General features: G+C 44.8%; 1 protein-coding gene and 1 long non-coding RNA gene across 3 annotated transcripts in view; both read right to left on the bottom strand.

The window, feature by feature from the left end:
- Positions 1–22,516, bottom strand: part of LOC307154205 — a 252,368-nt gene that overhangs the window by 28,880 nt on the left and 200,972 nt on the right. The window lies entirely within an intron of this gene.
- The window catches only part of rps6kc1 (ribosomal protein S6 kinase polypeptide 1), a 214,947-nt gene that overhangs the window by 14,408 nt on the left and 178,023 nt on the right, over positions 1–22,516 (bottom strand). For both annotated transcript variants that reach the window (XM_079898971.1, XM_079898972.1), the window contains exon 12: positions 9,644–9,733. In XM_079898971.1, coding sequence (XP_079755097.1) covers positions 9,644–9,733 — 90 coding nt within the window. The remainder of the gene's footprint in view (positions 1–9,643; positions 9,734–22,516) is intronic.

Raw genomic sequence — 22,516 nt, 5'->3', positions numbered from 1 at the left:
GCCGTTTTTGACTTAGACATTTTCAGCATGTGAGTTTTAAGAAAGATACGTGTGAGTTTTAGGGTGATTGGCCACCTGTAACTAACTACAGTGCTTTTATGTGGTCAAACCTACTGTACACCACTCAGGGGACACTGTACAACACACTGATGTACATTTCACCCATTAATTGTGCAAAATTTGCATAAAATCACACTGTCCACGGACAGCTCACAGGGGCCCTGTCAAATAGGTTGCAGGTGGGATGCCGTTTTTGACTTAGACATTTTCAGCATGTGAGTTTTAAGAAAGATACGTGTGAGTTTTAGGGTGATTGGCCACCTGTAACTAACTACAGTGCTTTTATGTGGTCAAACCTACTGTACACCACTCAGGGGACACTGTACAACACACTGGTGTACATTTCACCCATTAATTGTGCAAAATTTGCATAAAATCACACTGTCCACGGACAGCTCACAGGGGCCCTGTCAAATAGGTTGCAGGTGGGATGCTGTTTTTGACCGGGCATAACTCCAGAAACAAGCCGACTTGGGGCTCCATACTCTGGGGTCATGGGGGGCCCAGGGGTACCTCCCCACACCCGGAGTTTGGAGCTCCAAGTCCGCTTGGTTTCTCAGATACACCCGGTCAAAGTTCCACAGGAAGTTGCCATATCTCTGGAACGGAGCCGACTTGGGGCTCCATACTCTGGGGTCATGGGGGGCCCAATGGTACCTCCCCATGCCCAGAGTCTGGAGCTCTAATTCGGCTTGGTTCCCAAGATACACCCAGTCAAAGTCCCATCTTTGACCGGGCATAACTCCAAAACCAAGCCGACTTGGGGCTCCATACTCCCGGCTTGAGGGGGGCACATGGGTACCTCCCCACACCCGGAGTTTGGAGCTCAAAGTCGGCTTGGTTCCCAAGATACACCCGGTCAAACCTGGACCGGAAGTGGTCGTATCTCGGAACTGGAAGGTCCCAGGAGCTGGGGACGGTGGGGTCAGAAGGGGCCCTAAGGGCCCTCCTCACGCCCGGAGTTTGGAGCTCCAACTCGGCTTAACTCCCAAGATACACCCGGTTATACATAAGGGACTTTTAGACAAAATGGTCGATATCTCGAAAAGGGTGTGTCCCAGCGGATCGTCCTTTGGGGTGGTGAGGGGCCCCTAGGGGCCCTCTCAGACCCCAGAGTCCCGGGCCACTGGGACCCTTCCTTCTCAAGTGCACTCTTTCCTGTTGGGCCCCGTATCTCGGACCGTGGGGGCGCTAGAGACTCGGGCTAGGGCCCGTTGGAGAGGGCCCCTCGGGACCCTACTTTGACCCGAGTTTGGTGTCGCTAGGCGGCTGGGTCCCCGAGTTATGGCCGTTCAAAGTTCGGAGCCCACCTGCAACTTATTCGACAGGGCACCTGTAGGCTCCCCGTGGACATTGCATTAAAAGGTCATATTTCATAAATAAAGTGGTTACTTGTGGTCAAACCTACTGTACACCACTCAGGGGACACTGTACAACACACTGATGTACATTTCACCCATTAATTGTGCAAAATTTGCATAAAATCACACTGTCCACGGACAGCCTAAAGGGGCCCTGTCAAATAAGTTGCCGGTGGGATGTTTTGAAGTCCCATGTGTAACTTATTCGACAGGGCCCCTGTAGGCTGTCCGTGGACAATGTAATAATGGATCATATTTCATAATTACAGTGCTTTTATGAGGTACAATTTCACGTGCTGGCCATCTGGGGCCCCACGGTGGTCCCCGGACCACCAACTGAAATTTTTTTTGAGTCTCTGCGACCTTTTGACCCCAGTTTTCCAGACGTCCCACCTGCAACTTATTCGACATAGGCTGTTGGTGTCCAATTGGGCCAATTAAGCACGAAAATAGGTCGAAGGGACACGGAACTTCACACACCGTCCCAGGGGCCCGTGACGAGGCCCCCAAGTAAGTTTTCGGGACGACAGTGCCGAACCCTGACTTAACCCTAACCCTAATTGTAGTCCCATCTGTAACTTATTTGACATAGGCTGTTGGTGTCCAATTGGGCCAATTAAGCACGAAAATAGGTCAAAGGGACACGGAACTTCACACACCGTCCCAGGGGCCGGTGACGAGACGCCCAAGTCAGTTTCGGGTCGATCGGACCATTCTGTCCGTTGTCCACGAATCACCTACGAAAATGAATGGTATAAGTTACACGTGTACACAGGCCCCGTCCGGCACCCGGAGCTTCGAGGGGCCCCAAACTTCACGTGCCGGTCGTCTGGGGGCCCCACAACAGCATATCAATAGGAAGGGCATCTAGAACACAGGGGACATATTTTTGGTGTGCTTTGTCAAAAATTCTCAATAGGCCCTCTTTCTCACATAGACCTACAGACCCTCTTGAATGAGCAAATTGAAAAATAGGGAGGAGAATGTTTTTCTGCCAAAAAATAGACATATGACTAATATAGGACCCCGGGGGCCCCCGGATTACCCCCGTACAAAATTTGGAGCCCCTGCGACCTTTTGACCCCAGTTTTCCAGACGTCCCACCTGCAACTTATTCGACCTAGGCTGTTGGTGTCCAACTAGACCAAATAAGAACGAAAAAAAGTCGAAAGGGCACGGAACTTCGGACGCCGCCCCAGGGGCCCGTGACGAGACGCACGACCCGGTTTCGGGTAGGCACTTCGTGGACAAGAATAGGCTGTTGGTGGACACCATAGGCACTTCGTGGACAAGAATAGGCTGTTGGTGGACACCATAGGCACTTCGTGGACAAGAATAGGCTGTCAGGGGACACCATAGGCACTTCGTGGACAAGAATAGGCTCTCAGGGGACACCATAGGCACTTCGTGGACAAGAATAGGCTCTCAGGGGACATCCTAGGCGCTTCGTGGACAAAACCATTAAATAAGTTGGAAGTGGGCATTTTAGGCTGTCCCTGGACATCAACAGTGCCCCTAGAGGTGTCCATGCGGAGCCTAGGGCCCCTTGCACTCCCTTATAGCAAAGTAAGGGACATCGTCCAATGGACAACACAACTGATCACCAAATGGGATCCCAAATGAAGCCTACGCGTCCATCGTACTACTATTTGTCCAATGGCAACTTAAATGAATGGGGAAATTTCCACGAACAGCCTAATTTTACTGGCCCCACTGAAATGACACACGGTGGACGGCAGTTCCTGGACGCTGCGCGCTGACCTCAAATATTTTTTAGGGACAAGGAAACGCCCCTGGCCTCATCTTGGTACTCCCCCGACGCCCGCGGAGAAACCCCCATGTTTCTAGACCCCCCAGGGGCCCCGCAACGGGGGTCCAAAGTCACAACAGCCTTACTGCTGTCCGATAAAGGCCTATTTGTCCCCTGGCAGCCTATTCTTCATCGGTTTGTACACGAAGTGCCTACGGTGTCCCCTGACAGCCTATTCTTCATCCCTTTGTCCACGAAGTGCCTATTGTGTCCCCTGACAGCCTATTCTTCATCCCTTTGTCCACGAAGTGCTTATGGTGTCCCCTGACAGCCTATTCTTCATCCCTTTGTCCACGAAGTGCCTATGGTGTCCCCTGACAGCCTATTCTTCATCCCTTTGTCCACGAAGTGCCTATGGTGTCCCCTGACAGCAAAATCACACTGTCCACGGACAGCTCACAGGGGCCCTGTCAAATAGGTTGCAGGTGGGATGCTGTTTTTGACCGGATGTATCTCCAGACACAAGCCGACTTGGGGCTCCATACTCTGGGGTCATGGGGGGCCCAGGGGTACCTCCCCACACCCGGAGTTTGGAGCTCAAATTCGGCGTGCTTTCCGAGATACACCCGGTCAAAGATCCACAGGAAGTGGCCATATCTCGGAAACGGAGCCGACTTGGGGCCCCATACTCGGGGGTCATGGGGGGCCCACTGGTACCCCCCCATGCCCAGAGTGTGGAGCTCTAATTCGGCTTGGTTCCCAAGATACACCCGGTCAAAGTCCCATCTTTGACCGGGCATAACTCCAAAACCAAGCCGACTTGGGGCTCCATACTCCCGGCATGAGGGGGGCACATGGGTACCTCCCCACACCCGGAGTTTGGAGCTCAAAGTCGGCGTGCTTTCCGAGATACACCCGGTCAAAGTTACACAGGAAGTGGCCATATCTCGGGAACGGAGCCGATTTGGGGCTCCATACTCTGGGGTCATGGGGGGCCCACTGGTACCTCCCCACACCCGGAGTTTGGTGTCGCTAGGCGGCCGGGTCCCCGAGTTATGGCCGTTCAAAGTTCGCAGCCCACCGGCAACTTATTCGACGGAGCCCCTGTACCAGGGATGGAAATTAACTTTTTTGTCCACCGGCCACTGTGGCTGGTGGATTTCAAAATCTACCAGCCACTCAATGTTTTTACCAGCCACTTTCTTGTTTTTAACCGACAATGTGTAACTGCATGTGAAAATTAATACTACAAGATCTACAATACTTTAAGGGATACTCCACTTTAAAATGAAAATTCTGTCATCATATAGCCTACTCACCCTCATGTTGTTTCAAACCTGTATGAATTTCTTTCTTCTGCTGAACAGAAAGGAAGATATTTAGAAGAATGTCAGTAACCAGAAAGTTTCGAAAAAGAAAGTTAGGAAAAAATATATACTATGGAAGTCAATGAGACCAGAAACTGTCTGGATACTGATATTTTTCTCAATATCTTCCTTTCTGTTCAGCAGAAGAAAGAAATTCATAAAGGATTGAAACAACATGAGGGTGAGTATATGATGACAGAATTTTCATTTTAAAGTGGAGTATCCCTTTAAGCAGTTTATTTAATCTCAAGTCTCAATGAAATACTGACATTTCTCTTTCTCTTTTATACACTCTTTCTCTCTTATATATATTTCTCTTTTTTACCTGGATGTGGCATTTGGATGATTCGTGGTATTTTATGGCTTCCAGTTTTACGTTTTTAGTCCCAACAATGAAACTATTAGGCCCTGTTTACACGAGAACGCTCGCGGGTGAAAACGTAAAAATATTTGATCAGATGTGCCTTTCGTTTAGACGGCGACGGCGTTTTTGGGGCTTAAAAACGCAAAAAGTGAAACCATCCGTCCAGAGTGGAAATCTTAAACACGCTCCACCATCGCGTTGGTGCGTTCACAACACCGGACGCGAATAGCGCGTGAGGCGCGAGTGATTTCAATGTTAAGTCAATGCAAAGATGTTTTCTCTGCAGACCTCTTAACCAGCTCTTAACGCCTGCGATGTAACGCCACATTTTCTTTGAAGGTGTGCCTCCTCTAAAAGTGTCCGCCGTTCGTGTGAAACAGTATGCTATTTTTATATACCCGCCACGGTGGCCGGTAGGTGAAGCGAGTTTACCCGCCACAACACAAAATCACCCGCATTTGGCTGGTGGCGGGTGCTAATTTCCATCCCTGCCCTGTACGCTGTCCGTGGACATTGCATTAAAAGGTCATATTTCATAAATAAAATGGTTACTTGTGGTCAAACCTACTGTACACCACTCAGGGGACACAACGCAACCCACTGATGTACATTTCACCCATTAATTGTGCAAAATTTGCATAAAATCACACTGTCCACGGACAGCTCACAGGGGCCCTGTCAAATAGGTTGCAGGTGGGATGCTGTTTTTGACTTAGACATTTTCAGCATGTGAGTTTTAGGGAAGATACGTGTGAGTTTTAGGGTGATTGGCCACCTGTAACTAACTACAGTGCTTTTATGTGGTTAAAACTACTGTACACCACACAGGGGACACAATGCAACAGACTGATGTACATTTCACCCATTAATTGTGCAAAATTTGCATAAAATCACACTGTCCACGGACAGCTCACAGGGGCCCTGTCAAATAGGTTGCAGGTGGGATGCTGTTTTTGACTTAGACATTTTCAGCATGTGAGTTTTAAGAAAGATACGCGTGAGTTTTAGGGTGATTGGCCACCTGTAACTAACTACAGTACTTTTATGTGGTCAAACCTACTGTACACCACTCAGGGGACACAACACAACACACTGATGTACATTTCACCCATTAATTGTGCAAAATTTGCATAAAATCACACTGTCCACGGACAGCTCACAGGGGCCCTGTCAAATAGGTTGCAGGTGGGATGCTGTTTTTGACTTAGACATTTTCAGCATGTGAGTTTTAAGAAAGATACGTGTGAGTTTTAGGGTGATTGGCCACCTGTAACCCACCCCGTGACTTCGGCCAATGGCGTGGAGCGGGTAGGCAGGAGATAGGCTGTAAGGGGACACCCTAGGCACTTCGTGGACAAGAGGAAGACTACGGTGGGATAGGCTGTCAGGGGACACCATAGGCGCTTCGTGGACAAAGGGATGAAGAATAGGCTGTCAGGGGACACCCTAGGCACTTCGTGGACAAGAGGAAGACTACGGTAGTGATAGGCTGTCAGGGGACACCTAACGCACTTTGTGTACAAAGGGATGAAGAATAGGAAGCCATCTGTGGAAACCACCGTGGAGCGAGATCGCCCCCTAAAGGTGTCCATCACGGGCCCTATGGGCAATGGCACGCATTACTATGCATTACCCCTCAAAAACGCAAAGTGTCCATTTCGTCATTAACTTAAGCGGCAAATGGGAGTCCATTTGGAGCAGAGATCCCACCGAGTGCTTACGCGTCCAATGGCAACTTAAATGAATGGGAAGATTTCCACGAACAGCCTAATTTCCCTTACCCCTAATAAAAATAATAATAAGAAACGGAACAGATACAATAGGTGCCTCCGCACCTTCGGTGCTTGGGCCCTAATAAGAACGGGAACAGATACAATAGGTGCCTCCGCACCTTCGGTGCTTGGCCCCTAATATCTTTAGCTGAACAATAACTTTATTCTAGAGCTGCTAAAAAGCCAAAACAATCTCTGTTACTTTAATTTCCTATTATCACTGTAAAGCTTGACTTGACTTAAGGACTTACGATGAGAGGGCTGGCTTTACTTCTGAGGAAGTCACGACCAAAAGGGTGATTGATCTGGAGGTTAGTGCCACAAAGCACACAACTTATGCAATCTGTCACTTCATGGCCTTACTCCCCTTCAGGCTTAATAGCTTGCTCAAGTAGTCCGTCCCTTAATGGCTGGACAGAAAACGAAAGGAAACGCATCTCGAAAACGCCACACTGATATTGATCCTCGTTTTAGTTCTCCTTTTGTCCCAAAGTCTGCTTGCCATTGTCCATAATGTTTGAACGAAACAACAAAAGCGTGCCGCTAGACGTTACGCACTACGCAGTTGTCCACGGCTGTCGCCATGGTTACTATGGCAGTACAAGCGGAAACCAGGGATAACACAGATATTACATCATAGACAAGGCAACAAGTGAACAGGGATGGGCACTTTTTAAAATTGTGAATTTCTCTGAATTTACAAATTCTTGGAAACATTTAGGATAATGGAAGTACACAATAGAAAGAAATATGTAACACTGTGCAAGTGGTTTTTGGATATTTTGATACAAAATTCTTACATATTGTACCTTTAATTCAATTCAGATTGGATTATGTTGGTAACGTTAAAACACTTACCTAACGCTAAAAGAAGTTTCGTTGCCTCTAACAAGTGCCTCTAACTGTCTTTCGACCTTCTTTTTTATCTGAATGTTATGCAGAAAACACTTGAGTTTTGCCACAGAATTGTCCCACCATCTAGAATGCAACTGAATGCTTCGAGCGCCTCGATACTTGAAAAAAACGTGGAAAACTACTTTTAAACAGGAAATTACATTTTTACATACTTACATTTTTTATAGCGGGTCTATTTGCACGAGATTAGTTTTACCTGAGCTAATTTTTCCAGACCTTTTTACAGAAGGTAAAATTTGCCGTAATCTTTACTGACATTGTCCGTAATAGTTACTGAGATGGCACATTCGGACGGGACTAAAATCACGGAGAAGCTCTGGTAATAATTACTTTACCCAACCTCTCCATGTTAAACTAGTCCCGTTCGAATAGGGCTTAAGATTAGAGACCCATTTTTAATGCAAGAGCTCCTTCTACCAGAAAGCTGTATGATTTCAAGTGCCGTTTGTTTGTGTCCTTGTGTAAGGAATCTGCAACTTGGACCCAGTTCACTGCACAATTGGTTCAATACTAGAGTTCCTTCAAGATCGTTTTTCTGCAGGACATGTACCTATTGGGGGTGTTTCTTTAGGGAGGGCTTTCACTTCTCTCATTTCATGTGTGGGACGAGATGAATGAGACCTTTCAGTCTTCATGTTCCTTCTTGGGACTCATCTATAGTCTTTGAGGGTTTAACAGATTCGAACCATTGGAGTCAGCTACCGAGATAATTGTAATTGTGGTCTTGCAGTCTTTTTATTCTCTGCCTTTTCATTCGCAGGAGGAAGAGAAGCAAGAATTTGTTCTGTGTGGGCACTGAGGATTTACATCAACCGCACTTTCCAGTGGTGTAAATCAGATCAGTTATTTGTTTTGGTGGTCTAAACAAGTGGGATGGGGCTGCAAAACAAAGGATGTTGCGTTTGGTGAAAAGATGTGATTTTTCTTGCCTAGGAGATGCGTGAGAGTCGACTGTCTACGCCTCTCTTAGTAGTCAGGCTAATTCTACTGTGGGTGTTGCTTCATCACAGGCATTATTTAAGTGTACGCCTTTGGAGGATATTTGTGTGGCGGTAGCCTGGGCATCTCTGCACACTTTTATCAGATTTTACAATCAGGATATGGATTTGACTCCTGGTTTCAAGGATTGATTTGTTTGAACAGCAGTCGGTTAATATCCTGTGTCAGTGCATGTGCTGATGTGAGGGTACAGGCTGATAAACAGCAGTTGCACAGTAGCATGGCACTGTAGCACAGTTCAGTCTGAATGGATGCGTTTTGGTCTTAATATGAGTTTTGATGATTATTAAATTCTGCCTTAAAGGGGTGGTTGATTATGATTTCACTTTTCTAACTTTAGTTAGTGTGTAATGTTGCTGTTTGAGCATAAACAACATCTGCAAAGTTACAATGCTCAAAGTTCAAAGAAAGGGAGAAAAGAAAAAGAAATAGCTTTTTAAGGACTACAACAAACGGCTGGTAGGGACTACACGACATTCATCCGGGTTAGTGACATCACAAACCCTAAAATTTACATAAACCCCGTCCCCGGTGACGCGATTTATAGATTATCATGACAGAATATGCTAATCAATGACTAGAAGATAACTACACATAAGCTACCTAAATTCATCAACTAACCAATTCAGAAATGTCCTGTTGCATTCTACATGTTGTCTTTGAAATTTTCAGTGCACGTCTGTGTGAGGTAAAAGGACAAGTGGTTGAAGCTCCGCCCTCTGTGACGGGAGCAGCAGCTCATTTGCATTTAAAGGGACAGACACAAAAACAGTGTGTTTTTGCTCACCCTCAAAAAATGACAATTTTAACATGCCATCTAAAAGTATCTCTGGGGTATTTTGAGCTAACACTTCACATACACACTCTAGGGACATCAAAGACTTATTTTACATCTTGTGAAAAGGACATTATACCACCCCTTTAAATTATCTTTTATAAAACTCCATAATTGATTGTGGTGGATGGTGAACTCAAAGAAAGATGACATACAGTGCATTTAAAGAAAGAGCACAAAAACAGTACAGAATGTGTCTATAATGTTAAGACAAGCTGACCTGGTGCGCAGTACATCTTCGAGAAGGCGTTAGGGTCACATGACTCCTCTACATCACTCCAGCTACAGAAATAGGTCAGCTGCACATGACCTGAGAGAGAGAGAGAGAGAGAGAGAGAGAGAGAGAGAGAGAGAGAGAGAGAGAGAGAGAGAGAGAGAGAGAGAGAGAGAGAGAGAGAGAGAGAGAGAGAGAGAGAGAGAGAGAGAGAGAGTCAATCCAACTCTGATCAAATTACACCACGGCCTTAAAGTTATTCTGTAATGTGCAGTAGTCTTACTTATAATTCAAGACTCCACCAAAATGGTTTAATGAAAACTGAAAAACATTTCACACACACACACACACACACATATATATATATATATATATATATATATATATATATATATATATATATATATATACACACACACACACACACTTAGAGGCTTTTGCATCTGAACTCTTCATGTATATATTATATATATATACATGTATATGTATATATGTGTGTGTGTGTGTGTGTATATATATATATATATATACACACACACACACACACACACATACATATATATATATATATGGGTGCATCAAAAAACACAATTGTTGAATTTTGATATGGCTGGGTGCTAAAAGTGTTCCAATATATGTAGAAACAACACATGCAAAATATTTTTCCAGTACATGATGATTTAGGGGTGCCACCGCACATCTGTTTTTGCTGGATGAAGTGGTTAACAGTGCTCAATGGTCACCATGGAGATCTGAGGTAAACAATACTACAGCTCAAGAAAACTGAGGTGATCTTTCTGTTTGAAGTGATCTTTCTGTGTTGGGTATGTATTAGTGGTGCTTGCTGAAAGCAAGGCATCACTATTGTTATTGCTTTAGTGGTGCTTGCTGAAAGCAAGGTGTAGCGACTGGGCTATTGAATCATTCGTTCGTTTGGTCTGAATTAACAAATTCGGACTCTCTGTGTTTTCTAAGCACATTCCTTCTAAACACATTCTTTGCTAAGCTTACTAAAGCTTTTAACCTCCTGACTCTTGAGCATCTAAATTACCGGCATGGAGTCACCAGGTTGCCTTTTGACATAATTTACGACCCTGCGATCCTCTCCAGAGACAATCATCTACATCTTCCTGAAGCGTTGCAAAGCTTCAGAAGAATTCCAAGGCAACCCCCTTGCTCTCTCTCCACGTGACATTCCAGACACAGAGCATTCCATACACACACACACAAACGTTTCTTTACACTCATCATGTAAATCATTACTAAGATGTATTTGATAGGTTTGTGCGTTGCATGACTGGTTAGCCCTGTTATGCGATGGTTATGATTTTCTGGTGTGTAACTTCGAATCTTAAGTGTATTTCTAAAGAATGAATCCCTAACAGGATCACATTCCTGTAACCCGACCCCCTTCTATAGGATAACACTTTACGACCCCCGGGAGACTGAGCAGTCACCTCACACACACAATTGGACACCTTTTGATGAAAAGTGCCTGTAAATGTAGTAAATGTATTCCTGTTGTGCTTAGATGTCTTCACATGTCACACTGGAAGTATCTACAATGTTATCGTGTGTTAATCAAACGTAAAATGCCTATAATCGTGCATTTGATTGTAACGTTGTATCCTTAACTGTTTATATTTCATTCTTGGTATCTGTTTAACCGTCTCGCTTTGACTGAACCACTCATACATAGGAGATTACAGTAAAATGTATTATTCTGTGTGTACCAGCTTGCTGGAATATAACTGCTGAATTTTTACACTATCATAAACTATGTAAATGAACCGTCCGACAGGACAAAGAAAGCTTTTCCCGCTTCAGATTCTCGGACGGTCATTGGTTGTTCGCGCGAACAGAGGCGTGAACCAAGTCTCTCCATAAGAGACTGACACGGAAAGTTTCTTCAGAGAGCACTTTGTCTGAGAGAATTTCTGGTTCCATGACTCCTTAGGGAGCTCTCATCTTTGTTTCTTTTCTTTTAGTCTTTGTTTTTCCTATTCTCCTTTGTTCATTTCCACCCACGAGGGAAAATGAACTTAGCCTGAATTATTTCTTTGGTAACTTCACGGTCGGTGAACCTTTAAAACTTCACGCGAATCTGCGCGCTCCGAAAGGCACGAGAGAACACGCCCAGCACCAAAAAGAACGACCCACGCACGCTCGTCTTTCGCAGTCACAAAGAGAACCACATGCAAGTATTTATTTTCTAAAGAGATGTAAATGCTGCTTAAGGTTGCCTATTCCCTTTTTCAAGGTGATTTGATCCCTTGTTGTCTTTCAAAAGGTTACTGTCTTCGATTTTTGCCTAACTGTGATCTTTCTCTGATCGCACATGTTGCTTTCACTTTCGCTCGCTCATCCTCTCCAGCTCTCTCATTTTCCGATCTCTCTCTCTCTCATTATCGTTATTCGTTTAGTCTTGTATTTGTTTACGCGTTCTGTATATATATATATATATATATACACATATATTCTGTGTGAATCGTAGTATGTATTCCTTAGTTTGAATTTAGTAAAACCCAATATTCCTGATTGATTATGTCTGTCTGCTCATGTTACGAAGTCAATGAAAATGTTCGATCTTAAGCTACAAAGCTGATTTGTTACTTTTCAGTAACCTAAATTTTATAAGGACAGGGGAATGGTTTCATGGCCAGAAACTATTCTTCCTGAAATTATAAGAAGTGATAACTTTATTGAGAGGTTGATAAGTTAATCTTACGGCCGTTTTGCTGGACAAACAACTGTTTGATAATTACATTAATTTCCATTAAGGGTTATCTCATAATCGATCTGAAATAGGATTATTGATATATGAATGAGGAATTATAATTCGTTGTGATTGATTATTCAAATATACAAATCGATCTATTTTCAACTTCGAATAATTTAATGTAACTGTAATATGCAATATATTAATCATATTCATGATTAATTATTAAAATTCCCTATAGATCATTTGAGCTAATGTTAATGTGCTACCCAGTGTGGTTACAGTTTGGTGGAGAATGCGGGCATATCAAACTTCGTTTTATGAGCAATTCAGTTTCAATCTGTGGATATGGTTATTAATAATTTTTGTGCATTATGAAATTATGAAATTGTGAGATAAGTCGCAAAACGCGAACTCACTCCTAACTGACTGAGGCAAAAAGCCGAGTTCAGTCAGCACATTTTAACAGTTGCTAAATATGCCTAGACATTTTTATCACTGTTAAGTGCTAAAGTAAACTGCAGTTCATAATATTACACCTGTCCCTGTAAAAGACGAAGCAAACTCTTTGCAGCTGGTACATGTTAATATTATTTAAACCGCCTACTAAGACTTGATGCATGAGTTAGTGCAGCGTTTGCCTGTTTATCTATTTGTGATTTTTGCAGAAAATCGACGCATAGAAACGCTCTTAATTTTTGAATCACATTGTAATGGGTTGTAATTCCGCTGACTAAACACCAGAGGGCGGCCTTTAAGTGTTTAGAAGTTTCAAATTACGCCCGCCTTCTGACTTCAGCCTGCATGAGCGCAATTACGCCATCTCGTGGCCGTTTCAGATAATGCTCTCTTTCTGCTATGTCTCACTTTCCCTGTGACTAGTGAATTTGTGATCTAAACTCTCAAATAATTATTTGCATTTACAGCTTGGCTCGTGCGACTATTATTTCGTGTTAGACAATTTTCCTGCTTTTGACTGGTACATTTACTTTGAGTTGGTTCAAACAAGATTTGAATTAAAATTTTAATTAAATCCCAGCCATTGAGAGCCCACTTAAAAGGAAGTCCACCGCCTGGTAGCCGAGTGGCCACCACCTCCTTCTAAGTCGGCTTACTGAGCTCTCTTCATCCTCTTTTCAATTCTGCTGTGAATTTTTATTTCTACTGGTCTCTTCTGATTTATTTTATAGTTATTGATGATACTTCACTGTTATCGTTAATTATTATTGGATATTATTCTGAGTTCTCCTTTCTACATTTTCTTTACATGCTCATTTAAATTTGATTTAAACTAGTTTGAATTTTAAATTTAAATTGAGTTGTCTGTTCAGCCCACCGATATCCACTTGGAGGAAACAGCGCCACCATGTGGCCTTGTGGATACTAAGTTGGTATCACGCCTTTCCTCTTTTCACTCTTTCGAATTGTTTAATTTATTTTCCTTTAATTTTTCTTACATGCTTATTTTAAATTTTAATTTAAACAAATTTGAATTTTTAATTTGAAGTAAGTTCTCCGTTCACCAGGTTAAGCACAGAGAGGAAGTACGCCCCCTTGTGGTGAAAACCCACTACTGCGGCCTGCCTCTTCTCCTGGGTTCATCCTGTCATTTCATTTTTATTTTTATTTTCAATTTTTCTTTTTATTTTATTATTTTATTTTATTTCTTTTTTTTTTTCTCCCTTCTATCTCTTCTTTGGGTTAGGTTATTTTGATAGTTACCAATATTATCATAATTCCCTTTTGTTTATTATTTAGCAAAACCTTTGACTCTTATTGCCACATAAATAATTAATCCATTTGGTTTAAACAAGCAAGCCTTAATCCACGTTAAGTTTCACTTGCTTATCCTTTGTGTATTTATAGGTGGCATTCACCAGAGCACGGTGGTGAGTTGCAGTCATCTCTGGTGGTTTCCCGCCAGCAAGGTTGCCCGACCAGCGTTACCAACACTGGCTGTGCGTGAATCTCGGTTTCTTTTATCTCTGTCCGTCGTTGCGGCCCGCAGTGGCGACATCAGCAATTTGGCACTCTAAAGGTAGTCAACCAGTCCAGCCAACACAAACAAGGCAATTTCTGGGACCAAGTACCTAAACCGGGGCCTAAAAAGAGGTCACTCCTTCTGGGAGGGTTCTGGGGAACAGCCCAATTTTGCCGTGCTGTCTGGCGGTTGACATCTGGGCTTGCCAAGTTGTGTTTAAAGTCACAAGCTGTTTGAGAGGGCGCAACGCAACACAGAGTAACGGAGGGCCGAGGACACTGCGGTTGTGTGTTTGGGAGCGCCGGGAGGCTGACCGCGACCGTTGGTTTCCACCTGAGAGACTTCAATTCACCGGAGGTAAACTAAATCTAGTAAAACCCATTCCACTTACTATAAGCCACAGAATACTAGGTATCTCCCGGATATTTTAAGTGTTTGGCCCATCTCTTCTCCAAGCCACACCATCTTCCTAGGTTTTCTACCCGATAGCCCCCACTCACCTGTTGGCCTATCTCAAACCCTAGCAGCAGGCTTAGGCCTCCTTATTCCCTCTAACACATACCGTGTTATTATTGTTTTATCTCATTTCAAGTGGCTTGTTTCACTTTGATATTTTCTATCCTTTGTTCTGTTGTGATTTGTTTCTTTCATTTCACATAGAGACAGTAACCTGTGAGAGCCACCAAGGAAGCTAAATAGTAAAGTGACAACCAGCAGCCGGTGTCACCACGTGACCCGCCAGGCTACTGCCTGTCAAATCTCCATTTCAGGTCCTTTGTCGACCCAAGTTAATTGGCACCGTCTAACTGTCTGCATCAGTTAGCCCAAATTCTCATAGACGGCATAGCCGTATTAGCATAGCTCATTAGCCTTAGAACGAACTTGCATTGGTCTCTGTGTGTGTGCTGTGTTTCTCTCGCCTACAGCGAAGCCAATATGTCCCGTGCATCCAGTCCCGCGGTCCGTCGGGAGCACCTAGCGACATGGCTGGAAGCGATGACGAACACCTTCCTGCCCATGGACACCAGTAACCTGTAGCACCTAAGCCAAGAGCAACTGGACACCGAGCTAGACAAACTGATGGCACAGGATCCTAGCCAGTGTTACACCCACAAAGAACTCGCCAGGATCACTGGGACCCTAGCTCACCTCCTCATCGCCCAGGCACGGCTCAGCAAAAAAAGCAACATCGACCTGGAGCAGCAAGCAGCAGCGCTTAAGCTTCAAGCGGAGGAGGCCTGGAAAGAAGTAGAAAGACTTCAATATGCCCTGCAAGATCTTCGCCTCGACACAGACCAAAGAGAACAGTTGGAGAGAGAAACCAGAAAAGAACTTGACGAAAAACTCCAACAAAGTGACGCTCTCCTAGAGAGAGCAGAGACTGAACTAAAAGAAACAGACACTAAAGCCAGGGCCTGCGAAAAACACTTGCAAGCGGCCCAAGCTAAAATTGCCGAACTTACTCTGCAGAGAGACGAGCTCCAAGATGAACTTGACACTGTTCATGCAGAACTGAGACATTCTTACAGACTGCAGAGTGGCTGAAACGGAGAAACACACACCACAGAGTTTCCCCCGGCCAGCCACCCCAACCCTTTCAGCCAAGAACCCAGAGCTGAAAAGGGAGATGTAAGCCCACAACTCGAGATATCACCAGCCAGCTTCCAAGACCACCTGTCAGCAGCGAAGAGGGGAGAATCCTTCCAGAAAACCCATGCCACTTACCACGGCACGGCCCCCCGAGAACTTGACAAGCTAGCCCGAAACATTCCTATGTTCGATCCAGATTCTGCAGGAGGTCATGACGTTCACGCTTATCTAAAGGACATTGACTTTCACTTGCAAACTGTCGCCAACTTGACAGCTTGGGACAATTTGTATCTGTTAACCCTCCGGAGTCTGAGCGGTTTTCTGGGCCCTGGGGGTGTTCTGACATGCTCTGACATTTGTGCTTTTTTCAGTTGCTTATAAACATATTAATGGCAAAGGTGTAAATTCACTCTATATAGCACAAACAGGACTACAATAATATGTGAGCCACATGTATGTACATGTTTTCATTTTTGAGAGAATAATGTTTATGCGAGGTTATCGAAAAAACTAAAAATTTAAGTTTTTGAAATAAGGCCACAAAACACATACTAAATATGTGGCAATAAGACTTTTGACTAATGGATGTCGTTGCCTATAGTTTTTTCTTCAAAATTATGTGAAAATAGTCTTGCTTTATCGTTCACATAAAACCATACATTGATTTAAATTGATGTAAAACAGGTTTTGCTTGGAAAGCCAATATGCGAGGGGGGCGTGAAAGAGGAGTGGTTTACACCTTAGAATACAATGTCCCACCCACTCTGCATAATGACTCTGCATAATGAGCCATTCATTCAGGTGTGAAACTGACTGAGCCACAATGCAAGGACAAAAGATATATTTAGAAGAAGACTTATATTGACCATTTAAGATTTTGCTTACATCTATCTTGTAAATATGTTTTGCTATTTTATTAAAAAGGTTACAATTACAACAATAATTACAATTTCAACAATATTTCAAGTGTACTCTTTCTTTGTAAAAAACATGATTATAGGCCTACATTTTATCTATGTATTCATTAGTTTGAATATAGCCAACATTGGAACAGCTAACATCTTAGTTGATGACTTTATTTTTGACAAAAATAGTATTTTATATATAGAAATTGCTAAACAAAAGCTTATTTGACGAGGCAGTATATTCTACAGTAAAAACTGTATATTTCTTAAACTTTATAAACTTTCATATTTCGCCTGACTGTAACGTTGTTTTCATGAAATATTAGGGCATATTGTTAATTTGCAGTTTAATACGTTGCTTATACAAATAGCCTACATTTTATTTCAACATATTTCAGTCGATTTTTACTCATCTCAGTATAGCAATACAGTTTGCTAAAACATCATCATTCTTTCACACACGCGATTTAAATTTAAACTGTCTTTGCCAGCTGTGGTAAACAGCGCGCATCTCTGCCGTTCATTCATTCATAAACAGAAACCCACGTGAAGAAATTTACGTGATAAGGAAAAAAAACTTACTGGTATTCCTCAGCTCGCTCCTCGATATACCCGCACTTCTGAGGGACATTTTCCATTATTATTATTCCTCACAGCGCTGCAAGACGGTGTAAACAAGTAATGATCTGAATAAACTTGTGTGTTTTCTCGAGCTGATGGGGGCGTTCACAGGATTGCGCGGATTGCCTCAGCCATTTGCGTTTGAATAGCGCACGCTCTCCGTGGGCGGAGTCACATTACATCTGAATCAGCTGTAATTAGGTCGACTGGAATCGCTCTCTTTTAATACAGATTTCACAAGATGAGAATATTTGTTTTTTATATAAATTACTTCATTTAAAAGAAGAGAATTCAAGCTTCATGCCTGTGTGTCTGTATGCCTGTTTGACTGAGTATTCGCTGAGCTACAGTTCATTTTCGGACACGTTTCAGAATGGACTACACTGGCAGAGAGAAGGCAGAACTCGCTTCGTGTTTATTTTTCTTTATTTGGCAAAAAGCACAACACTTTGTTTTTATTGTGAGTATACACAAAAATAATACACATTTAACAGAATCGATTGATGTATGAAACTCCTATGGAAAATCAAAGTCAACAGAGTATTTATGAGTTTCTTTTACACTGATAAAAAAAAAGCGAGCTGGTATCGCCGGCGATACCGTCGACCTCAGGGGGTTAAGAATCACGTCCAGTCGTGATGTGCGTAGTTTTCTAGACCGTCAACCAGAGACTGTCAAAGCAGACTACCAATAGCTAAGACAAGCTTTGATTCATGAATGTGCTGATCCAGAATCAGACGAAGGGTTTATCAACGCTATGAACCTCAAACAGGGCCGACTTGAAAACCCACAAGCCTACTACAGTCGTCTACGAAAAGCCTTTTTCGGATCACGCAACGAACCAGGTATGGAACAGGATGTCAACTTTAAAACTCTGTTCATCCGAAACCTTCATCACAGTTTGAGTTTTCATATCGGACTCTCAGCGTGTCCGCGTAGCATGTCTACACAACAGTTAAGAGACTTAGCCCATAAAGCTTACACCAAGCAAAAGACTATTTCTGAAAAGACTGTGAAAAACCCCACAATCTACTCTGTCTCTGAACACTGTTCAGAGTTGACCCTAGAGGGTGCCCCACAACACCACAGTCACAGACCTTTTTACAGAGAGTCAAGACCGTTCCAAGCCAGCAGAGGGCAACACAATTGTGGTGGTGCTCGTCCAAAGCACCAGAGCGACCGCTCTGAAAGATTCTGGGACCGGCGACCCCAAAAGAGCCGATCTCTACCGTCCAGGACACCAAGCCCCGACAGCCGGCAGTGAAACCACTCTCGACACGACACTGATAAGCTCAATCCTGAGCCCACCACATCAGAAAAACACAGTGCAGCCACGTCTGAGACAGCAGAGATCCTGAGGGTGCTGAAAGAGCTCCTTCACAGAAAAACTTGCAAGGAAGACAAGAAAAACGAACCAGACATCTTATGTCTAAGCATAAGAACTGAAATCAACACCCTGTCTGACTGCCATCTGACTGAGCCAAGCACCCAGAACACTGCTCGTCATCCACAGACCACAGAGCTAACTGTCACATCACAAGGTGACAGCATCACCCAAGCTCCACAGCTGACAGCTGCACACCTTGAACGAGACAGCACAATCCCTCACACCTGGCACCAACATCCCAAAGTACCAGGAAGTGCTGTTTTGGCTACCTGCCTCCGCAGCGAGCTACACGAGACCGGTCCTAATCACCCATCGATCGTCACACCTGCCCCGATGCCAACATTCCTGGGCAACCTCGTCGAAAAGGGGGTGGGCCGGAAACTCCACCTGAACATCACGTTGGAAAAGGAAGTGAGCATGGAAGCCCTGATAGACACAGGATCAGACATTAGGGAGATCTCATCTCAACTTTTCAAAAGACTCCAAATTGAAGCTAAGAGACAAGATCGAACTCTTACACCTCAAACTTGTGAACTGAACGTGCAGTCATACAGCCAAAATGACATCCGGCTAGAACAGGTAGCTCACATTCACTTGACAATTGGTCCTTTGAGTCTAGTCCATCCCGTGTTCATCTCAAAAATGGACACTTTTCCGTTCCTCATCGGCAGAGACCTTCTAGATCGCTTTGAACCGTTACTGGACTTGAAACAGCTCAAAGTCTGGGCTCAAGTACGAGAACTTCACTCCCTCCAGTCACAGCCAGACTGTTAGGTCACAGAGGTCACGAGAACTTCTGCAGAGCCAGACTTTCAGGTCACAGAGTTCACAGGAACTCCCACAGCCAGCCATGAAGACACAGACTCAGCACCAGGTCAAGGTTCAACTGTGCTACCCTGCACCTTACAGCTCACCAAAGACTTTGACACCTGCTGTCCAAAGGTCATGACTGACCTGCAGCTATATGATCAAACCCATGCCCTCGCCAAGCCTGGCGCACTAAACAACAAGCTGTGGTCACTTTCAACCCACCCACCCACCCTCAAGGTTGAAGAGATTACACACAGCATAAGAACTTTACAAGCTAAACTGCCTACCTCAGAGCCGCTTACGCTGGCTCCGCTGTTCGCAAACACAAACATAACGGACATGCGGGCTTCTGTCACCTACATAAAGACTTTGCTTATCCACCCTCACACGCCGTCTGACCTCACTGACAACCAGTGCCTCAGACCACTGCATGACACCAAGCACATGCACAGAACAACATTCTGGGTTGTGCACCGTCTGACATCACAATGCCAAGGCTTGTAATGCCACGGCGCAAAAGGGGGATAATGCCAATGTATTTCGATGACGCATCATGTGCTGCACAACGCAGCACCAGAGCCACTGACGAGACACTGAAGCAAGCGACAAGCCGGCAGCAAGATGTGGCAAAACATGGGCCAAGGCGAGCTAAACCTAGTTGCCACCCACGAAGTAAAAAGACTGCCCTGTCCAACCAAAGACAACCCTTGCGGGTTTCTTCCTCCCCTTTCTCTCCCTCTCTCCCTGTTGTCTGTACCAGGTTGCTGCTGTGGTCCGCCATGCTGTGCTGTCAGACAACCAGAGAACAGCTGCCACTGAGAGAACAACCGAGACTCCTGATCACCGACTACAGGACCTACACCCAGCAAGTGCATGTTCGACTCATTCAGCCCCGCCCGGCCTACAGAGCACACTACCTCAGCCCCGTAGCCAAATACAGCTGGGCAAGTGCCCGACGGACAGAGGACTCCTGTTCAACCAACGTGAGAAAGTGACTGCTACACAATCGGGACTCCTAAGCACCAACCACCGCTCCAAACGGTTCCTGGGAGCGTTGCTCGGATTCGCCGCTGCCGCCAGAACTCTGTTTAACATTGGTATGTCCAGTGTCAATGCAGCGAATCAGACAGTGAACTCCATGAAACCGCTGTTTACTATCTTCCAGAATGACTTTGCCCAGACTCAACTGGTTACAGCGCTAACGACAGACATGCTGTGGGAGGTTAGCTCCTCCAATGACAGCCTAGCCACGGGTAGAACCCCACCGTACATGATACCCTCAAGCCTTGTGCTAACTGTGCTGGCTTCCGCCATCAACATGCCAGCTGACCCTCTACAAATACACCTAGCCTACTCTCTGGGTAGCGCCATCCCACTCTACGTCAATCCCGAGCAGAGAGAAGTGGGCTTTCTCCTAAATCTGCCTATCATCGAGTCAAACCGAATCTACAGACTTAAAGACATTGTCAAAGTTGGGTTTTGGGAAAGCAACACCCACATCAAGATACGCACTCCAGACGTGGTGGCCTACCAAGACAGCGACACACAGCTGTACCTGGCCCCAAATCTTCACATGTGTACTTTGACCAAAGACATTCTCTGCCCTAGGAAACCCTTCCTCAGAGACAACATTGGAGGAATCTGCGGGTTGCAACCCCTGGCCAGCAACACACGCCGCCCTGCCGAAACCAAGCCTCGCACGCAAGTCACCAAGACACAAGCAGAGATTGTAGGGGGCAGGTGGCTCAGTAACACTCCTGTGCGTACAGCTACCCTGACTTACGACCAACATGACACTGCCACACGTGTCAATCTGCTCAACCAGAGTATGTGGATCCAAGTACCGAAAGGTGCCATCCTACACCTTGATGATCCGGCATTGTACCATCTTCCGAGCAAAGAGTACCAGACAGCACTGGAACTCCCATCATTCAAGAACTACATCTTCACCTTAGATCCAGAACTGGAACTCTGGATTAGGGAAAGGGGGTCCCAACTCATTGACATTGCTCCTGTCAACACAGCCCTCCGAGCACTGTCTCGACGGCCCGTTCTGGACACTTCACCTGTAGTCCGAGCCTGGACCGCTGTCGACATTGCGCTGTGCATCTCTGCAGGTAATCAGCCACACCCTGACACTAGGTTGGCCTCCATTCTGTACAGAAGACTCAACCAGATGCGATGCAGCCAAGCTCACGAAAGCCGTGTCTGGAGGTTTCAGACGGAATCCCCGGAAAGGGGGTGCCAAGTCAGAGACCACGCCGAACCTCATCGAGCTGAATACTCAGCTCCAAGAACCACCTGCCTTCCTACCATCATGATCCACCTGCTACACGACCATCATGATCCACCTGCTACACGACCATCATGATTCACCTGTCATCTGCCCATCGTGATGATTGCCGTCCGATGATGTCCACGCAGGGACTTCATCCTACGGAAAGGGGGACTGTAGCGACTGGGCTATTGAATCATTCGTTCGTTTGGTCTGAATTAACAAATTCGGACTCTCTGTGTTTTCTAAGCACATTCCTTCTAAACACATTCTTTGCTAAGCTTACTAAAGCTTTTAACCTCCTGACTCTTGAGCATGTAAATTACCGGCATGGAGTCACCAGGTCTGGGTTTAGGTTGCCTTTTGACATCATTTACGACCCTGCGATCCTCTCCAGAAACAATCATCTACATCTTCCTGAAGCGTTGCAAAGCTTCAGAAGAATTCCAAGGCAACCCCCTTGCTCTCTCTCCACGTGACATTCCAGACACAGAGCATTCCATACACACACACACAAACGTTTCTTTACACTCATCATGTAAGTCAATACTGCCTACCTTTCTTAGAAACATGGTAAATCGTGATAAATAA

The sequence above is a fragment of the Squalius cephalus genome (genome assembly GCF_949319135.1).
Source record: "Squalius cephalus genome assembly, contig: scaffold_37, whole genome shotgun sequence".
NCBI classification, from domain to species: domain Eukaryota; kingdom Metazoa; phylum Chordata; class Actinopteri; order Cypriniformes; family Leuciscidae; genus Squalius; species Squalius cephalus.
Note: the sequence above shows the minus strand (reverse complement) of the source record. Positions and strands in the feature narration are given on the sequence as shown.